Below are 25,576 nucleotides of genomic sequence, written 5' to 3' on the forward strand. Positions count from 1 at the left end.
AATTCATACAATTTATTTGATTATTTCCTATATATTTGCAATGAGTATTAAATGAAAATGAATGAGTGTTTATTTATTTATGAATATTTATTTTTAAGAACAGCTTTCAAGTTGAATTAAACTATTAACTGTCACGACACGTGAATAAACAATCATTGTATGTTATACGACTATTAGCATGCAGGGTGTAGCTGGGTATTTGTTATCACACCAAGGCCAATGTGTCACGATACATTCATTTTATTAATTTACTAAAACACAATAGATCACTGCTTAGTAATGCATTGAGTGGTTGCGGATTAATGAGGTTAAGCACACTTGGGATGGTCGAAAAATTTTATAGAATATAATTTGATTACACTTTCTTTACAACATATACCTATATAATTTGTATGATATAACGTGAAGTAAAAACTGGTTTGCACCATAACTTATATAGTATATGTTCTACTGGACGGTAGGGAAAAAATTAAAATTATAATGTTAAAAATTTCACGTTCATAAGCGGCCTACATGAATAAATGATTTTTGAATTTGAAATTAGATTTGAACTTACTAATATACAGTCTTCGGCTGGACTCGTCTTATTTCACGAAGTTTCGCCTCGTCACCATTTTATTATATATATATAGGTTTATACATAAATACTATAAAACGAAATAAATTGACAGTAAATATATTTGTTCATAATTATGTTTGTGCTGAAGTGGCTGAACCGATTATTACAGAACTTTTACTTACATATAGCTGATGTTACAAAAAGCAACTTAGGCTACATTTTTTAAAGGTAAATTCCGATCGTGGAATTCGCGGGTCATCCATAAAAAATCTGTCAACGTCTTGTACACGTAACTCGTGATATATCTATCCACATTTCGATACATAAATTAGAAACATTAAAATTCATATTGACAGAGGGCGCATCTAGCTTTAGTAATGTAGTATACATTACTAAAGCTAGACTCTAAAAATATATTTTGAAATTGTTTTCAAATACATAATATTAGTATTTAACTAATAGTAGCATTGTCACGTGTAGGTAATAACCATATTACATGTTTATCTCTATAAATATTTATTATATATCAACTACAATGTTTGTGTTGTTACCCATTGTAAAATAAAGCGATCGGTTATAGCGAACGTGACTGTTTGTTTTTTTATTAGAGTAGGATGCGCTTTTACGTAACTGGAATAATAAACCAACAGAACATACCTGTTGGAAATTATCGCCTATGGATAAGATATAAGAAACTTTCATTTGTTTTAAAGGACACACACATAAACCAACTGAATGTTTGAGTAAACTACAGAAGCGATTTAAACGAAATTTGGAAAAGGACATAATAAGTAAATAAATGCGAAAAAGGGTTGTAAAGGGTTGAAACGTTAGATGGGAGGTTGTATGGAAGTATCCGAATATTTAATGCTAGGAGCTTGAAACTTATTTTTAGGTTGTTGATTAAATATAAATATGACTTTCAAAGTTTCTAAAAATGTCATCCTAAGGGACAAAATAAAATAGGGGATGAAAGTTTGTTTGGAAGTTCGTCATTCGTCGACTATTTCATGCAGACGAAGTCGCGGGTACAGGTAGTAATATAATAAATAAAGCAAACTGGTTGGTGATAGAAATAGGTGAGAAAGCGGTACCAACGCTGAGGACTTATCACAAATCGACAGGTAATTCATCCCTACACGTTAGAACCTAAGTGGTCTCGGACAGTGCGGTTTCAGAGGAGCTTCCTCCCGCATATACTTAGATTGTAGAATGAACTACCTGTCGAGGTTTCCTCACGAGACTACAGCATGGGGTTTTTCAAGAAGGGTATATTAAGGTTTCTTAAGGCTCGGCGCACGTGACATCCCTGGTGTTTCAGGCGTCGATATGCTACTGTAACCATTTACCATCAGATAGTCCGTATGGTTGTTTACCACCATAGTAGAATAAAAAAAATCGTTTAACTTTATTATAACTACCAATTTTTGTTGTGAGGCGTTAGATGTTGGAACCGTAGGTGTCTATCTTTAATGTATGTTTATTTATGTCGCGTCGTTAACAAATTATGTCAATACAACCACACGACAATTATCAAATCCTTATTTAGATGCAGTACTCTGTATGGTTAGTGCGGTAACTATTAGTATTACGCCTCCGATTGGAATCGCGCGCAAGTAAATAACGAATGTAATGGAAAATATCATTATATATATGTACGTCGTGACAAAATATTAACATAACTAACTAGCTTTTACCCGCGGCTTTCCTCGCATCGAATCTATGTTTTTTTTTAATGAAAGTATCCTATGTTCATTCTAATACGGTAAGAACAGGTGTACAAAATTTCATGGTGATTGGTTTAGTAGTTTTTGCATAAAAGCATAACAAACATTCCCACTTTCACATTTATAATTTTAATAATAATAATCGTCCTCTTAACTACAGGTGTCATACCGAAACAGATGCAACAGTCAATATATACTTGCTTCCTTTCTTGCTTCCTAATATATACTGCCAACTATAGAAACCTGTAATCCTAAACACATGATGCATTGTCAGAAAATTTCTACGAACAGACTAGTCCAATATTTATAGTATATTCACCTAAAAATATAACATTGCTATGTACTCGGCTTAGGCCCGTATTTACCAAAATTACCGGCGAAAGACGAGAAGAAAATTAATAAACATAATAAGGATAATAAGAGAGGTAATCTTTACATGTAATGCAATGAAATCGTAAAAGCGTGACGAGATAAACACTGCTCATTTGTTTTATTTATTTGCTGGTGTGTGCCCGCGGGATTTCATTAAAAAATATGGCGTAACATGTTTTTTTCTTCCATTCATCCCTGTTCGCAGTCATCTAGTTATTTACTCCCTTTCTTACGATATTACTTATTACCATAAGGTCATACCATTAGCATATATTTAAATATATTTAGAATATTATTTTATTAATGAAAACATATCAAGGCGATTTTTTAATCTGTTAGAAAAACTGACTACAATTTTATAAAAAATAATCTCTAAAGTCCATTCAAAATTTTGAATATGTATAACACCTACTACAACATACGCCACTTATATTTTCCTCTGACCTTGCATTATGTTTTATGTTTTCCTTAAACATTAGTACAGCTTATAAATAATCCTTCAATGAAATATAACTACTACACGACACCGTAAGTAGGGTAATGTGATTCAATCCTAGGGTACCGTTGTGGAATTATTAAAACCGTTCCTTACAAATATGAACTTACTTATTAAATACATATTTATTGCGGTTATTAATAATGTGCCATGTAACCATGTTAGGTTGAGCTCCACGCGGTCCTCCCTGGAAACCATCGTGATAAGTTCCTGTTGAATTTGTCACGATGAGGTAACTGACCTTACTTAATGTTCTTCTAAACCGTTAGCGCAGTCGAGTGCATCATTCCATTATCATCAATTAAATAAAAAAATACATACTTCACATTTGTACCATGTATTTTTTAGTCAATAAATTTTATTAAAATAAAATTTTTCATTTATGTTTGTCAGGTGTTTCATAATAGTACTTGCATAAAGCTTTTAAGATTCATTTTTAAGTATTCACTTAGAAACTAATTATAAATAATAACAATAATTATTATTGAATAAGCTACGACAATTCACAGAGCAATATCTAGTCCCAGCCTAAGAAGTTGTGGGTACATAACTGATATAAATATATAAATAGGTGTTCTTCTGTAAATACATACATAATATACATAGAGAAACAACCAGACCGAAACAAATAATAATATACTTATGAATACAAATGTTTGTACCCGCGATCTTCGGAAGTAAGGTGATGATATTAAACTACTAGATCACCGGAGCCTTTATTATAATAATATAATAATAATATTAATAATAACAATCTCAGGACAATTCACACAGCGCCATCTAGGCCCAAGTTAAGCTAGCTAAAGCTTGTGTTATAGGTCCTAGACAACTGATACAAATACATAGATATTTTTTTTTCGTAAATACATGCATATTATACATAGAAAATACACAGACCGATACAAACAATCATACTCATGAATACAAATGCGAGGAATCGAACCCGCGACCATCGGACGTAAAGCGATGTGCTAGACCGAGGTCGTCAAAGCTATTAGAAGTTTAAGAATGACTTTATTATTTATTATCAATTATTACAACAATGATCAAACAAAATAATTAATTTAATTACAACAATTATACAATAAAATATTATAAATGACAATATAATAGAATTATCGACTAAAATTGTCCTGTCTTATATAAATTTAGTTTGTAATATATTCTACATTATTTTGAACATAATATACATAGTAAATATATATTGAAATAAAACTTATCTTCACATAGTATAAAACAAAGTTGCTGTCTCTGTTCGCATCTTTTAAATTTCGCAACGGATTTTAATACAATTTTCGTTCATAGATTGAGTGATTCAAGAGGAAGCTTTATATGTATAATACATGCGTAATTTAGTATTGAAAAGACCGAGAAATGCAAAGAATAAACGTTAGCGGAGTGATCTACATAGGATCTTTGTAACCCGGAATGTAAACATACTTCTTATCGAAGTTGCGACGCCGTCAGTTCACTGCCCGACAGATCTTGAGACCTGACAATGATTGTCAATGACAAAATAAACAAAGTAAACATAGATGTAGATTAAAATAGATATCATATGAATACGAAACATGCCTTACAACTAAACAGAAGGTTTTTTTGTTACGCAATATCTTTATTTATGTTTGGATTTTTATATTATACTAGCTGTACCCACGAGATTGTTCGCGTGGAATTTAACTTTATTTTTCTAAAATAAATGTCTAAATAAGTTACTCCTTAGGTAGCTAATGTAATTAGCTACCCTTCCTAATACAAATTCCGTCAAAATCGGTCCAGCCATTTCAAAGATTAGCCGGAACAATCAGACAGACAAAAATAGAAAAAAATGTTATTTTGGTGTATGTACCGTATTTATATTCATATGCATGTAGTAAAAAACGATTGCTTCAATGTTACTATATTACTATATTATATATACACTTTAATTTCATTTAAATGTAAAGATGTTTCGACTAGTGGTAGCCCAGTGGTCAAAGTTCGACCTTAATCTTCACTTGGTATAATGCAAAAGTCGCCACCACTGTCTGTTCGCTTATATCTTTTAATTTAAGCAAAGGATTTAAATGCAGTTTTCACCAATAGATAGAGCGATTCAAGAGAAATATTTATATGTATAATACATGCATGTTGTAGTATAGAACAAGCCGAGAAATTCAAATATTAATAATGCATCCGTGTGACGGTCGCTGGAAAAAAATAAAGAATATATGCGTGTGAGCGTCAAATGCATGTGTAATGTACATTATTTGAATATTTTTTTTATGAAATAACGTAGTTTCTATGCATATTTTCCTCCTTATCCATATGAAGTATAAGTGTCGAAAATTTTATACTCCTCCTTTTTCCTGAACAAAATCAGCACAGATACTTCTTATTACTTCTTGCTTCGATTAAGTTGTTATCTAATTGTATTTGTGATAATATCTCGTGCGTAAAACTTCTGTTTCCAACTAGTAAGATAATTTCAGTAGAGTGGTGATGTCTGAAGATAAGTCTGCTAGTACTTTGACGGCGTTGGTTTTCTAGCGGTTTAGCACGCCAGTTTGCTTCCGATGGTCGCGGGTTCGATTCCTCGCTTGGTGCAAACATTAGTATTTATGAGTATTATACAATTATAATATTAGTGTAGATATACTAGTAGATATATATTGGGTCTCGTATGAAGAGACCTTACGTCTTATTGATACGTTTCTCAAAATATTTAGTAGAGAAGTAGTAGGTATTAATTATTTCATGTATGAAAAAAGAATATTGTTATTTTTAATTGCAATATTAATATTACTACTTGTTCAAGAATATACTATTGTTTTTTGTATGTCATTCATAAATTGCTATATATGTATGTATAGTATTATAATGTAATAGCAAATAACAGAAGCATGACTGTACTACGGAGTCATTGGAAAACCATTGGTATCCTAACATGGCAACACTAGAAATCATACTAGTATGTGTCAAATCAAATAAAATACCAAATATGTTGAACCATTCCAAAATAGCTTTACTTACGTAGTGTTTGAGCACATTTTGTAAATTGACAGAATTAGGATCAAATTGTACTAAAAATCTTACGTACATGGACGTAAGGTTTTTAGGGCAATTTGTAACTTGTGATCATTCCAAGGACAACTAGTAATATAATATTAACAAGGATAGTCAACTTACGACTACATGAGCCAAGGTTCGAACCCTAGGGGTTCGAACCTTGGCTTGGCTCGGTGCCCCCAGACAAAGTTCGTATCCGTCAGGCAAGAGTTGGCTTTCAGGCAATGAGTCGTTGCGTTGATTTGGAGTGCCATCTGCACTCGCCGCCTATCGTACGATGAAGCTGTGAGCTGTGAGCTACATTAGCAAAGTAAAAAAGAACATAATTCTGTTGTTAATCAAATTGCTCTGTAAATTGTTGTCCAATTTTTTATATGAAGGCTGAGATAAGGCAGTGAAATTACAGGGTTTTAAGGCATGGCCCTTACCAAGTACATGGATGAGGTTTATAATATTCGCAATGTTAATTATATGTATAGGCGCCGAGTGCTATTTTCCATCATGTGGACAATAACTATCATCTTATCTTCTTTTTTCTTCTCTGTCTTCATTTCATCTTTTCTCCTCTTCCTCTGATACTTCTTATCATCGTCATCTCTTTGCATTTGTTCTCACTTATAGAAACAAATCTGTCTCAGTCTCAGCTGTCTTTTTTCTAACTATATTATACATTGTCCTCGCAAGTTCTGAGCGGATAATGATTCTGCAATCGAAGAGATCTGATGTTATAATAATAATTTTGTCACGATTGAAACCAAGTTTTTTATGGAGCATACTATATTTGAAATTACAACGAAATTCCGAAACCAATTAAATTCACATCAGTGTCAAATGAGAAATAATTATTTTCTGTTTTTCTAGCGACTAAAAATATTTATAATTGGACTATATTTCTGTGAGCAAATCACGCGATATCTTCGCTAATTCTGTGCAAATTATGATCATTGTCTTGCCAACATAATTCGTAAAGAGTATATAGGTTAAATATATTGTATTTGTAGCCGACTAAAGAAATCTTATGACATAGCTATATACTGTTTTTTTTTGGGACTACTCTTATGCTGTTGGCCGTAGCTGGCCTTTACAGCTTTACCCGACGTTAGGGGGCGAGTGCAGATGGCACTTCAAACCCGCGGAAGGACTTATGGAGCGGCTGAAGGCCAACTCCCGCCTGATACAACTTTAGTCTGAGGGCACCGCTAAGGGTTCGAACCTTGGCTCTGGCCGTCGTAACATCGGTTCCCGTTTGTATTGGACGGGGGATCGTTCGGAGGGGAGGGCTATATATTGTGTAAATAATGTACTATATATATTCTTATAAATTTATGAGTGGTTAATAGGTACCTGAGCGAAGCTGGTATACCAAATCATTATTTTCTTGATATTGATTCTACAGCATATTTACCTCTAGTAAAATCTATATAATATATAGAATAAAATGACAAATAAAAATTACATAAAACAACTGTCCGGATTCTTATGAATATAGCCCTCAAATGTTTGCACCGTATCGTACCCACGATCATCGGAAGTAAAGCTGTGTGCTAAACTTTTAGACTACTGAGGTCGTGAATATATCTGCTTGTTATATAAAACAGCTGACTTAGATATTCGCCTACTACAATGGACTATAAAACTGGTAAATACCACGATAATGTTATCATTGCCAATGGAAATGATAAAGTCTCTAATAATCTCAAGCATCCATTAAGATTACAGTTATCATATAGAGACGTTACTATGCGTTTTTAACCGACTTGAAAAAGGAGTAATTTCTTTAGTGTGTTTAATTGTACCATATTTTTTTGGTATTAATATTTTTCTATTCTATGATTGGGTAGAAATAATATTTACTTCGAATAGACTACTTTTTTATCTCTACTTTCTAAATTAAAAAGAAAGGATAATTTAACTGTATATATATACATTTCACACAGCGCCCACTAATTCCAAGCTAAGCAGAACTTGAGTTATAGGTACGTACAAGACTACTAAAAATACCTTTTTATTTGTATTTACAATTATTTATATTAAGTATTTATTAACATACAAACAGGAAAAATACAAGACCGATTCAAATAATCATACTCATGAATACAAATGTTTGTACTGTTCGGAGAATCGAACCCGTGACCATTCGAACTACGGCGGTGTACTAAACTACTAAACTATCGAGACCATCGAAAATATCATTACCTACTCAAAATATTTACACTATACGATGTGAAATAAATAAATATTATTTATTAATTTTTTTGCATTCTATAATGTCACAATAAACGTTCACAAAATATTATCACAGATAAGACAGTAATATTACAATATTACAAGAGCACTGTGGACCCTGATGGGCGCAGCATTTTTTGATGGCTTCAGCATACGTTAATAATTTTGTAGAATATTTGTTTGTTCTATGTGTATATACTGGTGTGTGCGATATACATTCTCCGTCGTACTCATGTCGCAGTCGTGTCGTAGTCGCGTCGTGCCGTATAAATATTATACCTTTATAAAAACATATCATTAATATCGTATTATAAACAGTTTCATATAAACATTCAGTCATTATACGCTTATAATGGTGCTACTGATGGTTATCTGAACATGGATTTGGCAGGACCACAGTACAGTGTTATGGTGTGTGTAAATACTGTAATATGCGCTGGTACAGTCTTAAACATAATCGAAAGATTTAAATTAAGAACCCCTGTCCAACACTCTTATTTAGTACTCATATATAGTGTATATGACAGAGCTAATATATATAAAATATACATGTTTATAACGTCTGGATTTCTTAAGAACTGTCTGAGGTATAGCAATAATTTTATATTAAGTGAAACTGAAGTCGCTGATGGTAAAAGACATATATTTAAAAAATGTAACAATAATAGAACAAAGGAAAAAAGGTAATGAAAAGAGGTTGTGTTATTGATAATAGACAACTTATATACATATATAAGTTATTTTTTTGTAAATAGGTACACATTATACATAGATAACATGCAGACCAATAGAAACAACTGTAACTTATGTTGAGTACTTTTTTCATTCACAAACAAAATCATAATATCTAAGTATTATGGTTGTGACTGTACTTCTTTAAGTTCCAACCACCGAATTAATTTCAAATTTTATTTGCCGCCATTTCCAAACGCCTGTCTTTCAGTCTAGAAGTTTCGATATTTAAAAGTGTTTATTAATAGAATTTCGTGTATTTAAATTTGAATTTAGAATTGTCTTTTTCTTTTGGTTCTGGGGATTTGCCATTCCCGCCATGAAAACTTTCCCCTGTGTGTATTCAGTAAAAAAAAGATAAATTGTGAGATCATTATACTTTCTTTTTTTTACATTTTTCTTTTCAGCCATTTGTTTTTTTCTGTCTTGTTATATTCAGTTCAATTCAAATAGTTATTCCACTGTAATAAAGTATTAATAAATGAAGAAATAAATAAAAAGAATAAAATATTAAATTTTTGACACAGTATACTGTGAAGAAAACTAGTTAATTTTTTGAAGCTAAGTTTATATTTTTAAATATTATTTTTTGCTACGTGGGCAAAATTGTAGATATTCTCTATCTACGGCAAACGTACAACATTAGCATTTTGAGCATCGTAATGACGTCACAAAGGCAATAAACAAAAGATTTCACAGCTGTGTTTTAACATGCGTTCAGAAATGTGAAATATTATTAAAAGTACATAATTATTCTAAAATAGGCGTGAAGAAAAAAATGTTGCTTGCGATAGGTTATGTTCAGAGGATATTTTGCATAACAATAAATAATTGTAACAATGCAAAATGGAAGACATCGAGTTAGAAACTACTTCAATGACAGAGTAAGTTTCTTAACACATTCATAGATGAGTAATTAAGTATTTTTTACTTTATCTTTATTAGTCTTTTTAATAAAGGCTATCTTTATGATAGCCGTATAATCAAAAAGTCTTTATTCTTAAATAATTAGACATATTTTCATTTTAACTTCTCATATATGATCGCGGTAATCTTCAAAACTAGGGAACGGTTTTTATGCAGTTTTTATTATCAACAGAGTTATTTTTGATTGTACAAATTAATTGATTTAATAACCGTCCAAAGTTGGGACGCGTCGCTAGTATCACAGATAACATAATATTACATACTAGTATGTAACATTATGAGATATGTTTAGTGAAAGAATTTGATAGAATTTCATAAATCGATGCAGTATATAGTTCGTGAGTTTACTTTTCTCATAACAAATATTATTAAGAGAGAGTTAGAGACGAGAGTCGATAATAGTTTTTTTTATGGATTCTCATACATGGAAAAATGAGATTTCATGGTCATTACAAACTGTTATTTGACCTTTGAAAATATTAACTAGTATTATTAGGTAGCTTATATTATTTGCCTTATTTTATATTTATTTGGTCCGATTCGCACGGTGCAATCATTTGTATTCATGAGTATGATTGTTTGTATCGGTCTGGGTGTTTTTATATATATTATGTATGTTTTATCAGGTGTCTAGTACCCATAAAACGAGCTGTAGGCTGAGTTTGGGTTGGTTTGGGTGCTAAATGCTATTGTGGTGATTGTCCACGATTATTTATTTATTTATACCATTAATTCGACAATTTATCAATTGTGTAAATCAATATGAAAACATAAATTATCTATAACTACACCATGCAGGATAATAGTCAAGATATTTATTATTATTTTATATTCTACAAAGCTATTTCAAGAATATGACAGTATTTTGTCACTGTTTTATGTACATGTTTCTGCCGTGAAACAGTGGTGTGCGTTGCTACGTTTTATCAGGAGGATAAAACTGCCAGCGTAATATCTAAATACACGACAGGTGTCAAGGTTGACACAGTATAATTAATATGTATAAGGCGACAGTTACCTATTTATTTTATTTATATTTAGTTAGTACTAAAACGTAGTAATCGCGTGGATGGCTCTATCCAATAGAGAAAAAAATATCAAACCGAACTGCAATAAGTTCTGAACAGGTATAACCTTTTTAATAAACTCATATTGCCATTAAATATTAAATTATGAGTAAAAAAGTAAGTCTTGAATTTGAATATAGAATGTCACTTTCTGTATGCAGTCTCGCATCACTTGGAATGAAAAAAATATTGTATGAAACTGTGATAGCAGTCTTTCAGTAGGTATGATAAGATATTTGCAAGAAATTATATGCATAAATTTATTTTGAAGGTTTTTTCAAACCGCCCATATCGTTTATAAGAAAATATCTTTTGTGTGACAACACGAGCTGTTTATTTTAAAAATCATTTCAGGTTGTAAAACATAGATTCAATTTGGATTAATTCTTATAGTTTAAAAAGGTTTTGTTTTTAAGGTGTCAACTCATGATATGATATGGTAGGTCGAACTGATATATCAGACATGAGTATTCTCCTCACAAAACAACATATTGCTCGATTTCGCTATTAATCTTGTCATTTGCCAATATTTTTGGATCAAACAGATCGATTGTCAATCAAATCGTACTGACATTTACAACGGTTGTCTATTTATTATTGATAGCTATGAGTTGATATGCTTGATCGATGGAAAAACGACTTGTTTTGATAAATAGTTTATTTTAGCAATCTAATATTAAGTAACTTACAATATAACTTAGAAATATACATTTTTCTTATTAAAAACGGCGGTCGATTGAGTAGTGTTGTACCATTGGCACTAACAACAATGCATAATTGTTAGTGATACTGGCACTTTGGGTTGGCACTTCTAAACCTAACTTTGGGATATTTTATAATCTTCCACGACATCATATTACAGAGATAAGACTGGCCATCAAGCATAAACAAGCAGAAATCATTTATCGAAAAAAATACAATCGTTTGATTCTACATTTAATACAAACTGCCTACTTTGTGACATATCTTTTTAATTTCTATTTTAAATCTAGCAATCGTGTTAATTTGACAGTCACAAAAAAATCTTGTGCGGCGTATGTCGTATGAATACGACTCAATTTAATTATAAAACAGACGATGCACCGTAACTAGTTGTTTAAATTTTAAATCATGAACAAACTGGTGAACAGTGTGAAGAAGTGGACTGGCGCCTCCAGGAAAGCGAGTCCTGAGCTATCAAGAAGCCAGTACTCGTTGGTGTCATGTGCTGAACTTGCCTCGGGACAGTTGTGGCTCAGTTTGCCAGAGGAAGTCAAACACGATCCGGCTTTTGCCTCGCTGAAGCAACTGTACGAGAAGGAACATGGTGAGTTTCGTTCTCTTTTTCTTCCAAACTACTACTTGGTGGATTTGTTTATGTAGATTGAACAGCACCACTGAAATTAGGTTATCATGTTACGCTCCGATGGCACTTCATATGCATTCTGTTTTAATTACATGCTATCATGGTATCGTACCTTCTTACCTTGTACTTCCAATTGCCATATCTCTACCATCAAACTGAAGTGCAGTTTACAAATAAAACGGTTGAAATAGGTTTGTCAGAGGTAGGACTTTGTATGAAGTCTACACGGTTAAATTATTGTGAGATTTCTGAAATCACTAACAAAGTCGTCCGCGTCATCTGTCCTACTTCATTACGTCTCCAGCAGTTTCCTTTGCAAGTTACTATTGTATTTAAAATGTGTGATAAACCAGATAAATTCCAAGTTACGGATGCATAACGTCGTCCTCAAAAATGTAGCATAATTTCATAATATATGCTATTCATTCATTCATCATTTAAGAGCTACTTCTACGGTCCTGTCGGTGGAGCTCTTGCCACTTTCAGCGATGTTCCATCATGCTCTTTAAATGTTGATACGTCACGACGATGTTCATAATCTTTATTTATGCTCTTTATTTCTTCCAAGAAAACTTTCAATATTGGGGTACTTTTTCCCAGGGGTTAGCTAAGAGCGCCCTAAATTTCTTCCTAGATAAGGACTCGTGTGAGCTAATTTCTCAATGTGTGCCTGTCGACTTCACCGCTACTCTGATAGTGCCCCTGATTTTATTGTCGTGTATAGTTTAAAACTCTCCTATTATATTTTAGAGAATATCTATATTAATTTTATTTTCTACTGTTGGTGCATCTCCCTAAACGTTTTTACTGAAATCGGTATCGATTTTTCATTGTATCGCGGCCTCCACCACTACTTCGATATAGCCCTTAATTTTAGTGTCATATGCAGTTTAGAGCTCTTATATTATATTTTAAATAATGTCTATATAAATTATATTTTGTACTGTTGATCTATTTCACTAATGTTTACACGTGATAAAGTTATTAGTAAACATCTCAGCTCAGTTTTCGAGAAATCAATCCCTTATCTCTTAAGAGGAAGAGTAGTGTAGTTATAACACATATTTATGTAATTAAATCATCTTATACCCAATTCTCAAGAATTTTTAAACTAAGCTGCCGTGCTGTTTACCACTGCCCACCTGTTGGTAAATGGTAAACAGCGCCAATATTCATGGACATCACGTTATCACGTTACAGAGGCCTAAGATGTCATATCCTTAATCCTAGAATTACAGAGATGACAAACAATATTAATCCGGGAAACGGCGATAGATCGGCCCACTCCTATTGTCATATTTACTTTTTAATAATGCCAAATTCGATCCTCGCACTATACTATCATTTGTATTTATGAATTTATCTGTATATGTGTAGTTTATATACATAGTATAAAACAAAGACGCCGCTGTCTGTTCGTTTATATATTTTATATTAAGATACGGATATTAATGCAGTTTTCAGCAATAGATTGAGTGATTCAAGAGGAAGGTTTATATGTATAATACATGCATGTGCAAATAAAGCTGGTAATATGTATATCAGTTATCTAATATCGAGTACCCATGGTATATATATATACATAACAGTACATACAATGTAATACAACATATACATAATACAAGTGTATATAGCTCTAATTATCGTAACTTTTTTGACTGGACAGCCTTGTGTGAAGTTTTAATTTTTTTATTCTGAAGCCCATATAACTTTCTTCCGTATTCATGCTCATACCGGTTCAATAGTACCATGACATTGCACTGTCACTGAGCATAAATGCATACGTGTGCCAAATTCCGGTTTCATCCAACGCAACGTCAACGAGCGGTTAAATTATATATACTGAATTACTTACAAATATTGCGAGTTATATTGAATACAACTTACAGCTTACAAGGAGATCCCGACCCCGGCTTAAGGAAATATATAAATAAGAATATGTGATTGTTGATATGTAAAACTATGTAAAACATCTTGGTTAATGAAATAGATTTATTAATATTATTATTATTATACAAAAAGTTTATAAATAATGAAAGTTTAGAATAAAATTTTATTGTTTATTCTGTACAATTTAGTTTTTGACTTTTGAACTTTTGATATAAGTTGACCTTTTTGGTTTTTGGTTATATTTATATTTGGTTATATTTATATATACATAGAAATAAAAATCGATATGAATGTAGATATTTATTTTCAAATAGATTTTTTGTAATGTTTTAAGTACTTTTAGAAATATTTTTGAAAGTATGAGTAGTTTTTTTGGAAATTAATCAAACATTATTCAAATTTCTGGTGTGTAAACGTTTATAGACACAGAGAGGCACGGTGGCATATGTTACATACGGTTAGATAATTCAACACTAAGGTGATAATAAAAATTAGAACTTTGTACAAACTATAAAAAAATCGTGAGAAAAAGAAGTGTTACTTCCTATAATTAATTAAATGAGTGCAAAAAAAGTCGCTATACTCTCAGATAACATTGACGTCGAACGACTAACCAAAAATTTTAAATGTATACCATTAAATTATACCTTATCATTATATGCGGAGGGTACACTTTGCAGTGCTGTGCATTTTGACTGCGTTCCAATTGGACGAACGTAGGATCTATTTCGAGCCGGTTAAATCCGGTTCAGGCGACATACAGACATTATACGTAGACTGTATTATGCGTAGTAAAATGTAAATAGAAGATAAGCTGCAAACATTTGTGCGTCTGTTACTTTATATCCGGCTATTAACAACTTAATCTATGATTAAATGCTAGTATGCGGGACCTTGTTTGTACTCGACATTTCTATAGTTGATACAAACAATAAACAAGTTTAATCTTAAAGTTGTAGAGTTAAACCTTACAACAGATGCAACTTAGTTCAATGGAGCCAAAATACATTTTATATAAGCTCGCTAGTTCGCTATCCTTTTTAAATAAATTTTGCACAATTACGTAGTAGGCACTTCCTGGTGTATACAAAAGAACTGCTGTCCAGACAAAACAAAAGAACTGAGGAACTAAAAACTAATAAACGTCAAGAATTAAGAAATTCAACAAAATTAAATCAATAATTAAGAAACCCCTCTGAATTCGTAATTGATGCTAATAAAGAGTTCTAATTCCAAACAAAGTACACTACTTATCAGCTCAGCTATCAGCAAACAATTGTCGTGATGAAAACCACATACCTATCTACTTGAGCATAATTGCCAAACTGAGGAGGAAACACTACGAGACATCCTATGTAGTTGTAGCCCACTCATGCATAAATTATCTATATCCTTAAATTCTTGTCCCTGACAGGTCTAGTTTTTCTAGTAGCGAACTCTGAAAAACGGCGAGCACAATAGATCTATGTAGGTCGCAAAAAAATAGTGCCATACCTGTCAGTCAGTCTGTCAGGTTTAACGCAGAGGTCGTGATTATTTTGTCATTAAAATGACAAATTTGTTCGGGCAATATTATTGCTACGTATATAAAACTAAGAAATTACTTGGATAAAATAAACAGAAACCTACTTAAAATAAGTAGGTATGACTTAAAATAAAAACAAGCACAAGTAAACAATTTTTCTTATCTTAGAAAGTAGGTCTCCAATATTAGTAACAAAATCTAAACTAATGAACAAAAATATTCATATACAAAAATAAACATTTATATGAACAGAAAATATTTTTTCTATTCTTTTCGAAAATTTGTTTATTTTCGTAGAAGATATTAACAGAAATACACTTAAAATATAGAATCTCATACAAATTGTACTGTATAAGTTTCGGTAGATGGGTTATGTTATACCTATCGCAATAAGCCAAAGATAGTATTTGTAGAAACTAGAGCATTATCGCCAAGAAGTAGGCAACAAAAAACTGAAAATTGGTATTCTTCCGTTGCCTTGTATGTATATACTTGATATCTGCACGTTTGTGAAACAACATCCAAACTTGTTTAGCACACATGATCAGATAAAAGACTGTCTCAGATCACAGAGAAGAAATAAAATATTGGTACCAAAGAGCAATTTGACGCTTTACCAAAGGAATGTATCATTTATGGCACAAAAAATCTTTAATAAATTACCACCGGACTTGAGAAAAATGCCCCTAAATAAATTAAAAAATCGATTATATTACTGGTTGCTGGACAAGTGTTTTTATGACATCAAAGAATATTTATCTGATGATTGTTGACTTTTTTTTTTTTTTATTACTATATAATTAGAATGGTACATAAGACATTAATTTTAAATTATAATATTATAAATTATTCCATTTTAATATACCCAAAATTTGCATGCCCGTAAATTGGGGCAATTAAACAGTTGCCAATAATATTATTACCTGGACATATTATAATATCTAACTGTATAATACGCAAATAAATAAATTTCAAATTCAAATTTCAAATTTCAAATTTCAAATTTAAAATTTCATGAATATTAAATTGACCAGAGGCGAACTTTGTACTTAGTTGTCTGTGTACACTTCTGTATCGTACATTTTAGCCCCAAAATAGCGTCTTTCAAAGCTGTTTCTTGGTTAGAGGGTTAGCTACGATAGTGAAATGACCGGATATGCGGGGATGACATGATTTAGTCCTACGAAATAGATAAGGAGTACTATGGGCGTCATATCTAATGGATATATATTCTTTTGTTTAATTTGCTACCATTCAGCATACGTGAGACCACAAATATTCATTGCGGAAACCTGACCACGCTACTGGAAATATTACGACTTCTCTGTTGGTGATCAAATTCCGACCGTTATTAAATGTACACCCATATTGGGACACGTGTTTCGCCTCTGCACAAGGCTTCAGGTATTGCATAGAATTCGCATATAGCTTGGAAGCCTAGTGTTGACGATAGACTATTGTGACGCACTAATGAAAACATAATACTAACGATAGCGGAATTAAACAAAATAATATAAATCCATTGAGTAATGAAATGAACTTCCGCAAAATAACATCTAATTCGATAAAATTTATAACAAATATTGTGTTAATTCTCTAGACAAGAAACAGACAGAATCAAACAGCGACTTTATCGTAAACTATTTAAAGAAGTATAGTTGGCATCCATCGAAATTTGGCAATGCTATTCTCGGGAATCTTACATATGTACTTGCGTTATGTTGTTTAGTGACTTTGATATTTCTTCCGAGCGTTAAAGAATACCAGTTCCTCTTCCATATTCGTCTTTCCTCTTCTATAGGAATAATTTATTATAGAACGGCGATCTTACCGTCTCTAATGGTGATGAGGGGAATAAGTGCAAATGATGATTTTAACCATTCTGCCCCATAAAATTTATTAGAAAATTACCGGGGAATTTACCCCGGTTTTAGAAATTGGTTAATATTACCCATTACTATAATATCCTGCTCAATCAGTTTTACGATTTTTTGCGGATATTAATAGAACAGTGCCTGCACTTGCACTAACAGTATACTATGGCGTCTCTCCAGTGAAGGATGATAGGATGAAGTCAGGTTAGTTAGCCCATCGTAATGAATTCGATAGGAAATCAGTACGATGGTTTGCATGGTAAATCGCCCCAAATTTTCCGGTTAGGATAATCTTAAATTAAACAGTCATTGAACCGTATAGCACGACAGTATAAATAGAAAACAAATTTTAATGTAGTGCAAGGTTAAGATTATCGGTAAACAAAAACTGATTTAATAATAGCCTACGATTCCACTAAGTGTACGCATGGTACGGCTGTGTTTTAATTTAACTGAATTTTATCAACCAATTTTATTTAATTAAGATTTTTGACCTATTAGTTCTATTTTTTTTGATGATTATGGTGAAGTATGACAAGATGAGTATGAGGTCAGATCAGTTGGCCCATCGTGAGAAATCCACCAGGATGTTATCGCGATAGTTTCCGGGGGGAACCGCGTGGAGGTCAACCTGACTTGGTACATTGCTAGTAATGGGGTTATTAATCTACATTACTAACAATCCCCTACCCCTCAGAGCCACTTATGAGGAATACATTAATATTTTTCGATAATAAATCTTATATATAAAATTCTGGTGTCACAATGTTAGTTACCTTACTCCTCCCAAACGGCTTGATCGATTTTTATGAAATGTTATATGCATATTCAGTAGATCTGAGAATTAGTTACTATTTTTCATATCCCTAAGTGATAAGAGTTGTCCACCCCTAACATTATTTTTTTATTTTTGTGCAACTTTTTTATTTTACTTTTATTACGTGTCATTAAAAAATAAATACATCCCTAAATTTTCATCCTTCTCTATTTTTTTATTTTATTTTCTTTTCTTTTCTTTAATTTTTTATAGCGTTATTAATTTATAGGGCAAAACAAGGTTTGCCAGGACACCTAGTATATTAATATGCTTTTAGCCCGATTTGGTCAAGTATTTTTAGTGTTTAATCAGTACAAAGATATATGCCTCGGTGGTCTAGCAGTTTAGCACTACTTCGTATGGTCTCGGGTTCTCTTTCTTACAAAACCTACTGGATAGATCCGAAAGAAATTTGTTACATAGGTAAAGTATACTCTGAAATAATATATAGATTATCTTTTAGAAGAATTCACGGGTGCAACATTGAGATAAGGTTATTATAGTATACTAGCTGTGCCCGCGGTTGCACCTGCGTTAAATTTAGTTATATAAATTTTGAATAAAAAATATAGCCTATATGTTATTCTGATGCATAAGCTATATTACTGTAAAGTTTCACCAAAATCCGTTCTTTAGTTTTTGCGTGAAAGAGTAACAAACATTCATACTTACATACTTTCGCGTTTATAATATTACATATATATATGAAGATTTGAAAAACCTGTTTTTTGTATATGTGTTATTTCGGTTACCACGCTATTTTTGTTTGGTGTCCATATATTTCGTAAAATTTTCCATAGTACTAATGACGATTGTCGACGAAATTATGCTAAATTATGTAATCATTATTATCATTATTCATGTCAATGGCAAAATTGATCAATTTGTATAATACGGCGTACCTTTTAAAGTTGACGCTGACCAAGGGCAGGTTATGTCAAGGTAAATTTAGATTGAGTGGTTTTAGTGCTAAGTAATTTTTACAAAAATGTATTTTATTACTTAAAAAGGGAAAATAAACTTGTAATAAAAACAAAAAAAAACAAACAAAAAATATCATTTTCACGGAGTACCTTAAATATCACCAAAAACACTAACTCGCAGCGCTCTTGCTATGCGTCGAGATTTTCGATACAAACGATCCCAGCGCTTTTGCGCCGCGCCGTGTAGCATTCTAACAGTTAAAGAGTCAAAATATTTTCTATCAAAACAACTTAATTACTATATATACTATATTGTCTATTATTCTATGTACTACTATATACTTTTACTATGTATATCAATATCAAATCTGTAGTCAATGATAGGAGACTTATTTTAATTAAACTAAACTAAAATAAAATAAACTAAATTGTCTGATTACTTGTTGTACAGACAAACAATATATTTATTTAATAACACCTACTAGTATTATCTTTCTATTTTCTTTAAAAGAAATACGAGAAAAACCTTTATTATTTTAGGTTCAGGTAAATCGGTATTGGTAAAGATATAATAATTATAAAAAAAAAAACATAATGGCCAGATATTAATTTTAACCACCAAAACAAAGATCAAAATCAGACATGTTGTTAAAATCAGTCTCACTTACTTTAAAAACGAAAAATACAAAGATAACATATTTTTTTATTACAGGCAAAGAAGCAGTCGCACTGACTGGCAAAAACGCAACGCGCGCCAAGAGGCTGCCGTTTGTAAACTCAGCACCGCATCTCAACAACAATCCGCACATCATAGCTGAAGATGTGGTGTTCAATGGAGTGGACGGCATCAACCTACCTAACATTGGGAAAGATGACCAAATGTATGTACCGCTGGATTGTAGTATTACTATGTTTCAGCGCATCTATACTTATTATATACTAGTTGTACCCGCGACTTCGTCCGCGTGGAATTATACTTCATTTTTCTACAATAAAGTAATGTTTCTAAAATAAAAGTAGCCTAAATTACTCCCTATTTCATCAGCTACCTGCCAAAAATCTACTAGCTAGCTGCCTCCCGTTAAAATCGGTTCAGCCGTTTCAGAGATTAGCCGGAACAAACAGACCGACAGACAGACAGACAAAAATTTTAAAAAGTGGTGTTTTGGTGTAATTTCCGTAGTTATATTCATATGCATGCAGTAAAAAACGATTATTTCAATATTACACACAGACACTCCAATTTTATTTATATGTATAGATGTATAGACTAGCTGTCCCGGGAAACGTTGTTTTGCCATATAAGTTTTAATACTAATATCGCTATTAAAAAATAGGGGTTGGTGGTTGATTTTTAGGTTGTATATATTTTTAATGCCACATTATAAAAGTATAACAAAAATAATTTTGTCAAAAAAAAAATATATCACTTAGGGGTATGAAAAATAGATAAGTAGCCGATTCTTAGACCTACTGAATACGTATATGAAATTTCGTAAGAATCGATCAAGCAGTTTTTAGGTGGAGTGTGATAACTAACATTGTGACATGAGAATTTTATATATAAGTATACAAATATAAATTTGTTTTTTAACCGCAGCATATATTTGTTTAAACATAGCCATATCCTATTTTCACTAGACATCTATCATTCATATACTCATAGGACAACTGCGGTGGTTTATTAAACCGATTTACATCCAATGGCTGCGGGTTGGATTCCTCGAATGGTTCAAACATTTGTATTCATGAGTATGATTGTTTGTATCGGTCTGGGTGTTTTCTATACACATATAATATGGATATATTAACAAAAGAATATGTATGTATTTCTATTTGTTGTCTAGTACCCATAACACAAGCTCTGCTTAACGTTGGCGCTGTGTGAAATGTCGTAATATATTATTATTATGTTTGGGAAACCACTCTGCCACCAAAATGTCAGGGAACACATAGGGGGACCCAGTGCGTCCGGCGCACCTGCATGGCTCTGCGGAAGATATCCTCGCCAGCTGTGTGGGGACACACCCCCACAGTAGGGTTTCACAGCAGGTTCAACACAGTAGGCCTCCAGTTCCAATCTATTTCAATTCACAACACAACGCGCGCGCGCGCCAAGGCCGCTGCACGGTCCGTTTGTTACTAGTTAAGGGAGGGGCACGAAAGGCGCGGGAACAGAAAACTAACGGACTCTAATATAATAATCTGTGCTTACGATGTTACAGGGTAGATTTTGAACACATTACTATATTTTTTTTACGCTGAATTGATATGAGATTACAAAAATGTAATAACTTCATCAATAAACAATATTATCCCTATTTATTTTTGTTTTACAGACTCAATAACACTGCAGACCACAAGAGACCGTCGAGGGTAAATATAATATTTTCTTCCATTTTATTCCATAAACAAAAGAAACTGTTACTCCTGACAATATTTAAATGGACTCGACGCACTGTGGCGACTCTAATTCTAGACGGGGTAGCATTGCTCTTATTTAGTTCTTAACCAGTTGGTTGTATATTTAATATTTTCTTTATTTGAGTATTTAATTGCATTACCACTGGTTGGTAGTTTGTATTCACACACTTCAACTTAAAAATGTAAAGTAAAACAAATTTATTTAAAAGAGCAACAAGTTTGTAAGTTTGTTGCTTATTCTTCAGGCTTCAGTCAGCTTTCTAAATAAGCGGTAGATTGAAAAAAAAACTTGTGATAACTTAAAGTGTAAGTTTACTTCTAAACTTCTATATAAGTTTACTTGAATAAATGATTTTCTATTCTATTCTATTCTATTCTCAACTGTCGGGCTCATGTGTAAAGGCAACAACGTAACACTTGACTTGCTCATTTACCGATTGGTATATTTGAATCCATTTTGGCACGGGACGAGACCGATGCCATTTTCGGTCGCTTTATCACCGGAGAGTTGATTCAGAATTGTAAATCGACACCCTTTATATTATTAGCCAACGATTAAAACGAACTCGTTTGATATAAGATGCGATAGTACACCGCAAATCAGCTCACGATGGTATAAAGTCATTCTATTTAAAGTCACTTGAGTAAAATAATGAACCACTTGTGGCTATGGTAGTCACTAAAAGTATTTTCGAACTAGCATTTATCTCTGACAGTGGTTGGAAATGGTAATTTTTTTTTTATTTATATATTCACTAGCTGACCCTGAACATTGTTTTGCCATATAAATTAAAATCGCTATTAAAAAATAGGGGGTTGATGGTAGAAGCGTGAAAATTTAGGGTTGTGTTTATTTTTTAATGCTACATTATAAAAAAAATGTCCAAAAGATAAAAATAAAATAATTTGACGTCATCACAGGCAACGATTGCTGTTTTCCACCAAATGGATCGTCGGCTTGTTTGTTCTTGTACTTATATAAAAACCCTCTTTTGCCACCAGATTGCACAAGCACGTCACTACACGAAGATGGTATTACTACTGGCCTGTTGGGTATTCTTCACAATCGTATTCCTTTTGTACAACGAGAAAGAAGAAGTTGTGAAAAATACAGCTGTTATGCCGGACGAACTCAAAAGTAAGACACTAAAGTTATCCTAGGCAATACCGAGGAATACTATGGGTCTAAAAGAAAGATCTGATTAATATGTACTTACAATGATATTATACTATATTATGTCTATACAAATACACCTATATATTAGTATACTAGCTAGTCGCCCCGGCTTCGCACGAATGTACATGTATTATATATATAAAACCTCCTCTTGAATCAGTCTATCTTTTAAAAAAACCGATTCAAAATCCGTTGCGTAGTTTTAAAGATTTAAGCATACATAGGGACGGATAAACAGTGACAGTGACTTTGTCTTATGTAATGGTACACTTTTTATTCTACTTATTATACTATTTGTATAATAAGGTACTACTACGTTTGGAGAGTTAGAAATATAAATTGACATAAAAAACAAGTTTTTGTAGTATCGGTTAGATTTGAACTCACGACCTCTTACTTTTAAACCACTAAGTCACAACGCTCTCTAGTCATCACTTAAACTTGAGTAATACACTTATGATTTCAGGTTACATATTACGGATATCAGATGATAAACTGAAAATACTCGTTTCGCTCTCTGGACCATTCTTGTCAGAACAAGCCGAGAGAAGGTTGAATTCCTCACAGTATGATGACGCCAGTAAGATGGAGGTGTGGCTCGAGAGATGGTACCTGAAGGGAGATGCTGGTGACTACATTACAGCTGCCGATGTGGATTTCAAAGAGGTAAGTACAACTGCTAAGATTCTGTAAGATAAAAATAATAATAATAATCTCAGGACAATTCACACAGAGCCATCTAGACCCAAGTTAAGCTAGCTAGAGCTTGTGTTATGGGTACTAGATAACTGATCTGATACATATACATAGATATTTTTTTTTTCTAAAAACAATCATACTGATGAATACAAATGTTTGTGCCGTGCGAGGAATCGAATTCGCGACCATCGGTCGTAAAGCGGTGTGCTTGACCGCTAGACCACCGAGGTCGTCAATGATGTTTATTTTTTATTTATTTAAACTCTTTATTGCACTAAATAAAGAAATTACATAAACTGATACAAAAGGCGGTGTTATCGCTAAGCAATCTCTTCCAGACTACCAGTAGAGAAAGTAGCATTAAAGATAAGTAATCGATAGGTGGTGCACGTAATGGACGTAAATATATATTTATGTTCATTACGTATAGAGTTAAAATGTATAACAACATTTTAACTCTATACGTAATGAACATCCCTCTTCTGGGATAAGTCCGCCATTGTACGCATGTTTTCTTTTTTTCTAAGTCAATTGTGTCCTTTTATTTATAATATTATTGTACAATAAAGTATTACAAACAAACAAACAAACAAATCAGATTTTTTTTTAAATCGTTTGTCTGTTATAAAAATATGTATTATAATTATTATTTTACCTATAGTCTATATATTATATGTTGTAAGGAAAAAAGACATTTTCTATATATTTTATCGAATTAAGTATTATTTTGGTGAAATCCATTTCGTGTCTGCAGCTGTCCCGGCAAATGTTGTTTTGCCTTAAAATAAAAATAAATTTAGGGGTGGACTACACTTAACATTTAGGGGGATGAAAAATAGATGTTGGCCGATTCTCAGACCTACTCAATACGCTCACAAAATTTCATGAGAATCGGTCAAGCCGTGTCCGAGGAGTATGGGAACGAAAACTGTGACACGAGAATTTTATATATAAGAATATTATTTTGTATAATTCCTATGTGAGACCACAAATATTAGAAACCTGACTACCGCTACTGGAAGCGTCATGATCTTCTCTATAAGTGATTCCTATCGTTATTGAATCTACAGACTATGGTTGCAGTGACTAATTATACATGTGCTATTTCATATATTTTTACGACTTTTCTTCGCTGTATGTTACAAATGAAGTATATTCTGTCTGTGCTTTATTCATTGCATGATGATGCCTCATTTATAAAACACGTGTCGCAACATGGGTGTAGATCCGATAACGGTCGGAATTTGATCACAAATAGGTCATAACGCTTCCAGTAGCGGTGGTCAGGACTAATTTGTTGTTTCACACACGCTAATGATAGCGGAATTAAACAATATCATATAAATATATTAAGTAATGAAATGGATGGTCAGAAATAAAAACCAATTCGTAAAATATATCAATCCAATGTCAATTAATTTGTTGTATGTACCGATGTAATCATGATATTAGTACAGGTGTTCTATTGTGTTCCATTTATGTATTTATATCGTAAATTCATTAGTCATTTATTTATTGTATGTATACATTCACAATGTTGGTAAAATGACTTTGGAAAAGAATGAATGCGACCGTACAGCTATGTATACCTCAGCTGTTTAATACACCATCTTACCTTCAGTTGATGGAGATTTGATTCACGTTCAATCAATATATTCGTATGAATACATGAGTATGATTGATTGTATCGGTCTGGGTGTTTTCTTTGTATATTACAAAAAATGAATTTAAGTATTTATACTTTGTGT

General features: G+C 32.3%; 1 protein-coding gene across 1 annotated transcript in view; it reads left to right on the forward strand.

Moving 5' to 3' along the window:
- Positions 1-25,576, forward strand: part of LOC131850386 (P protein-like) — a 42,956-nt gene that overhangs the window by 2,787 nt on the left and 14,593 nt on the right. The window contains exons 2-6 of the mRNA XM_059200600.1: positions 12,147-12,469; positions 20,247-20,409; positions 21,868-21,904; positions 22,955-23,090; positions 23,596-23,795. Of these exons, the coding sequence (XP_059056583.1) occupies positions 12,265-12,469; positions 20,247-20,409; positions 21,868-21,904; positions 22,955-23,090; positions 23,596-23,795 (741 nt within the window). The 5' untranslated portion in view covers positions 12,147-12,264. The remainder of the gene's footprint in view (positions 1-12,146; positions 12,470-20,246; positions 20,410-21,867; positions 21,905-22,954; positions 23,091-23,595; positions 23,796-25,576) is intronic.

The sequence above is a fragment of the Achroia grisella genome, unplaced genomic scaffold (assembly GCF_030625045.1).
Source record: "Achroia grisella isolate CSIRO2021 unplaced genomic scaffold, CSIRO_AGI_Agris_v1 utg114, whole genome shotgun sequence".
NCBI lineage: Eukaryota > Metazoa > Arthropoda > Insecta > Lepidoptera > Pyralidae > Achroia > Achroia grisella.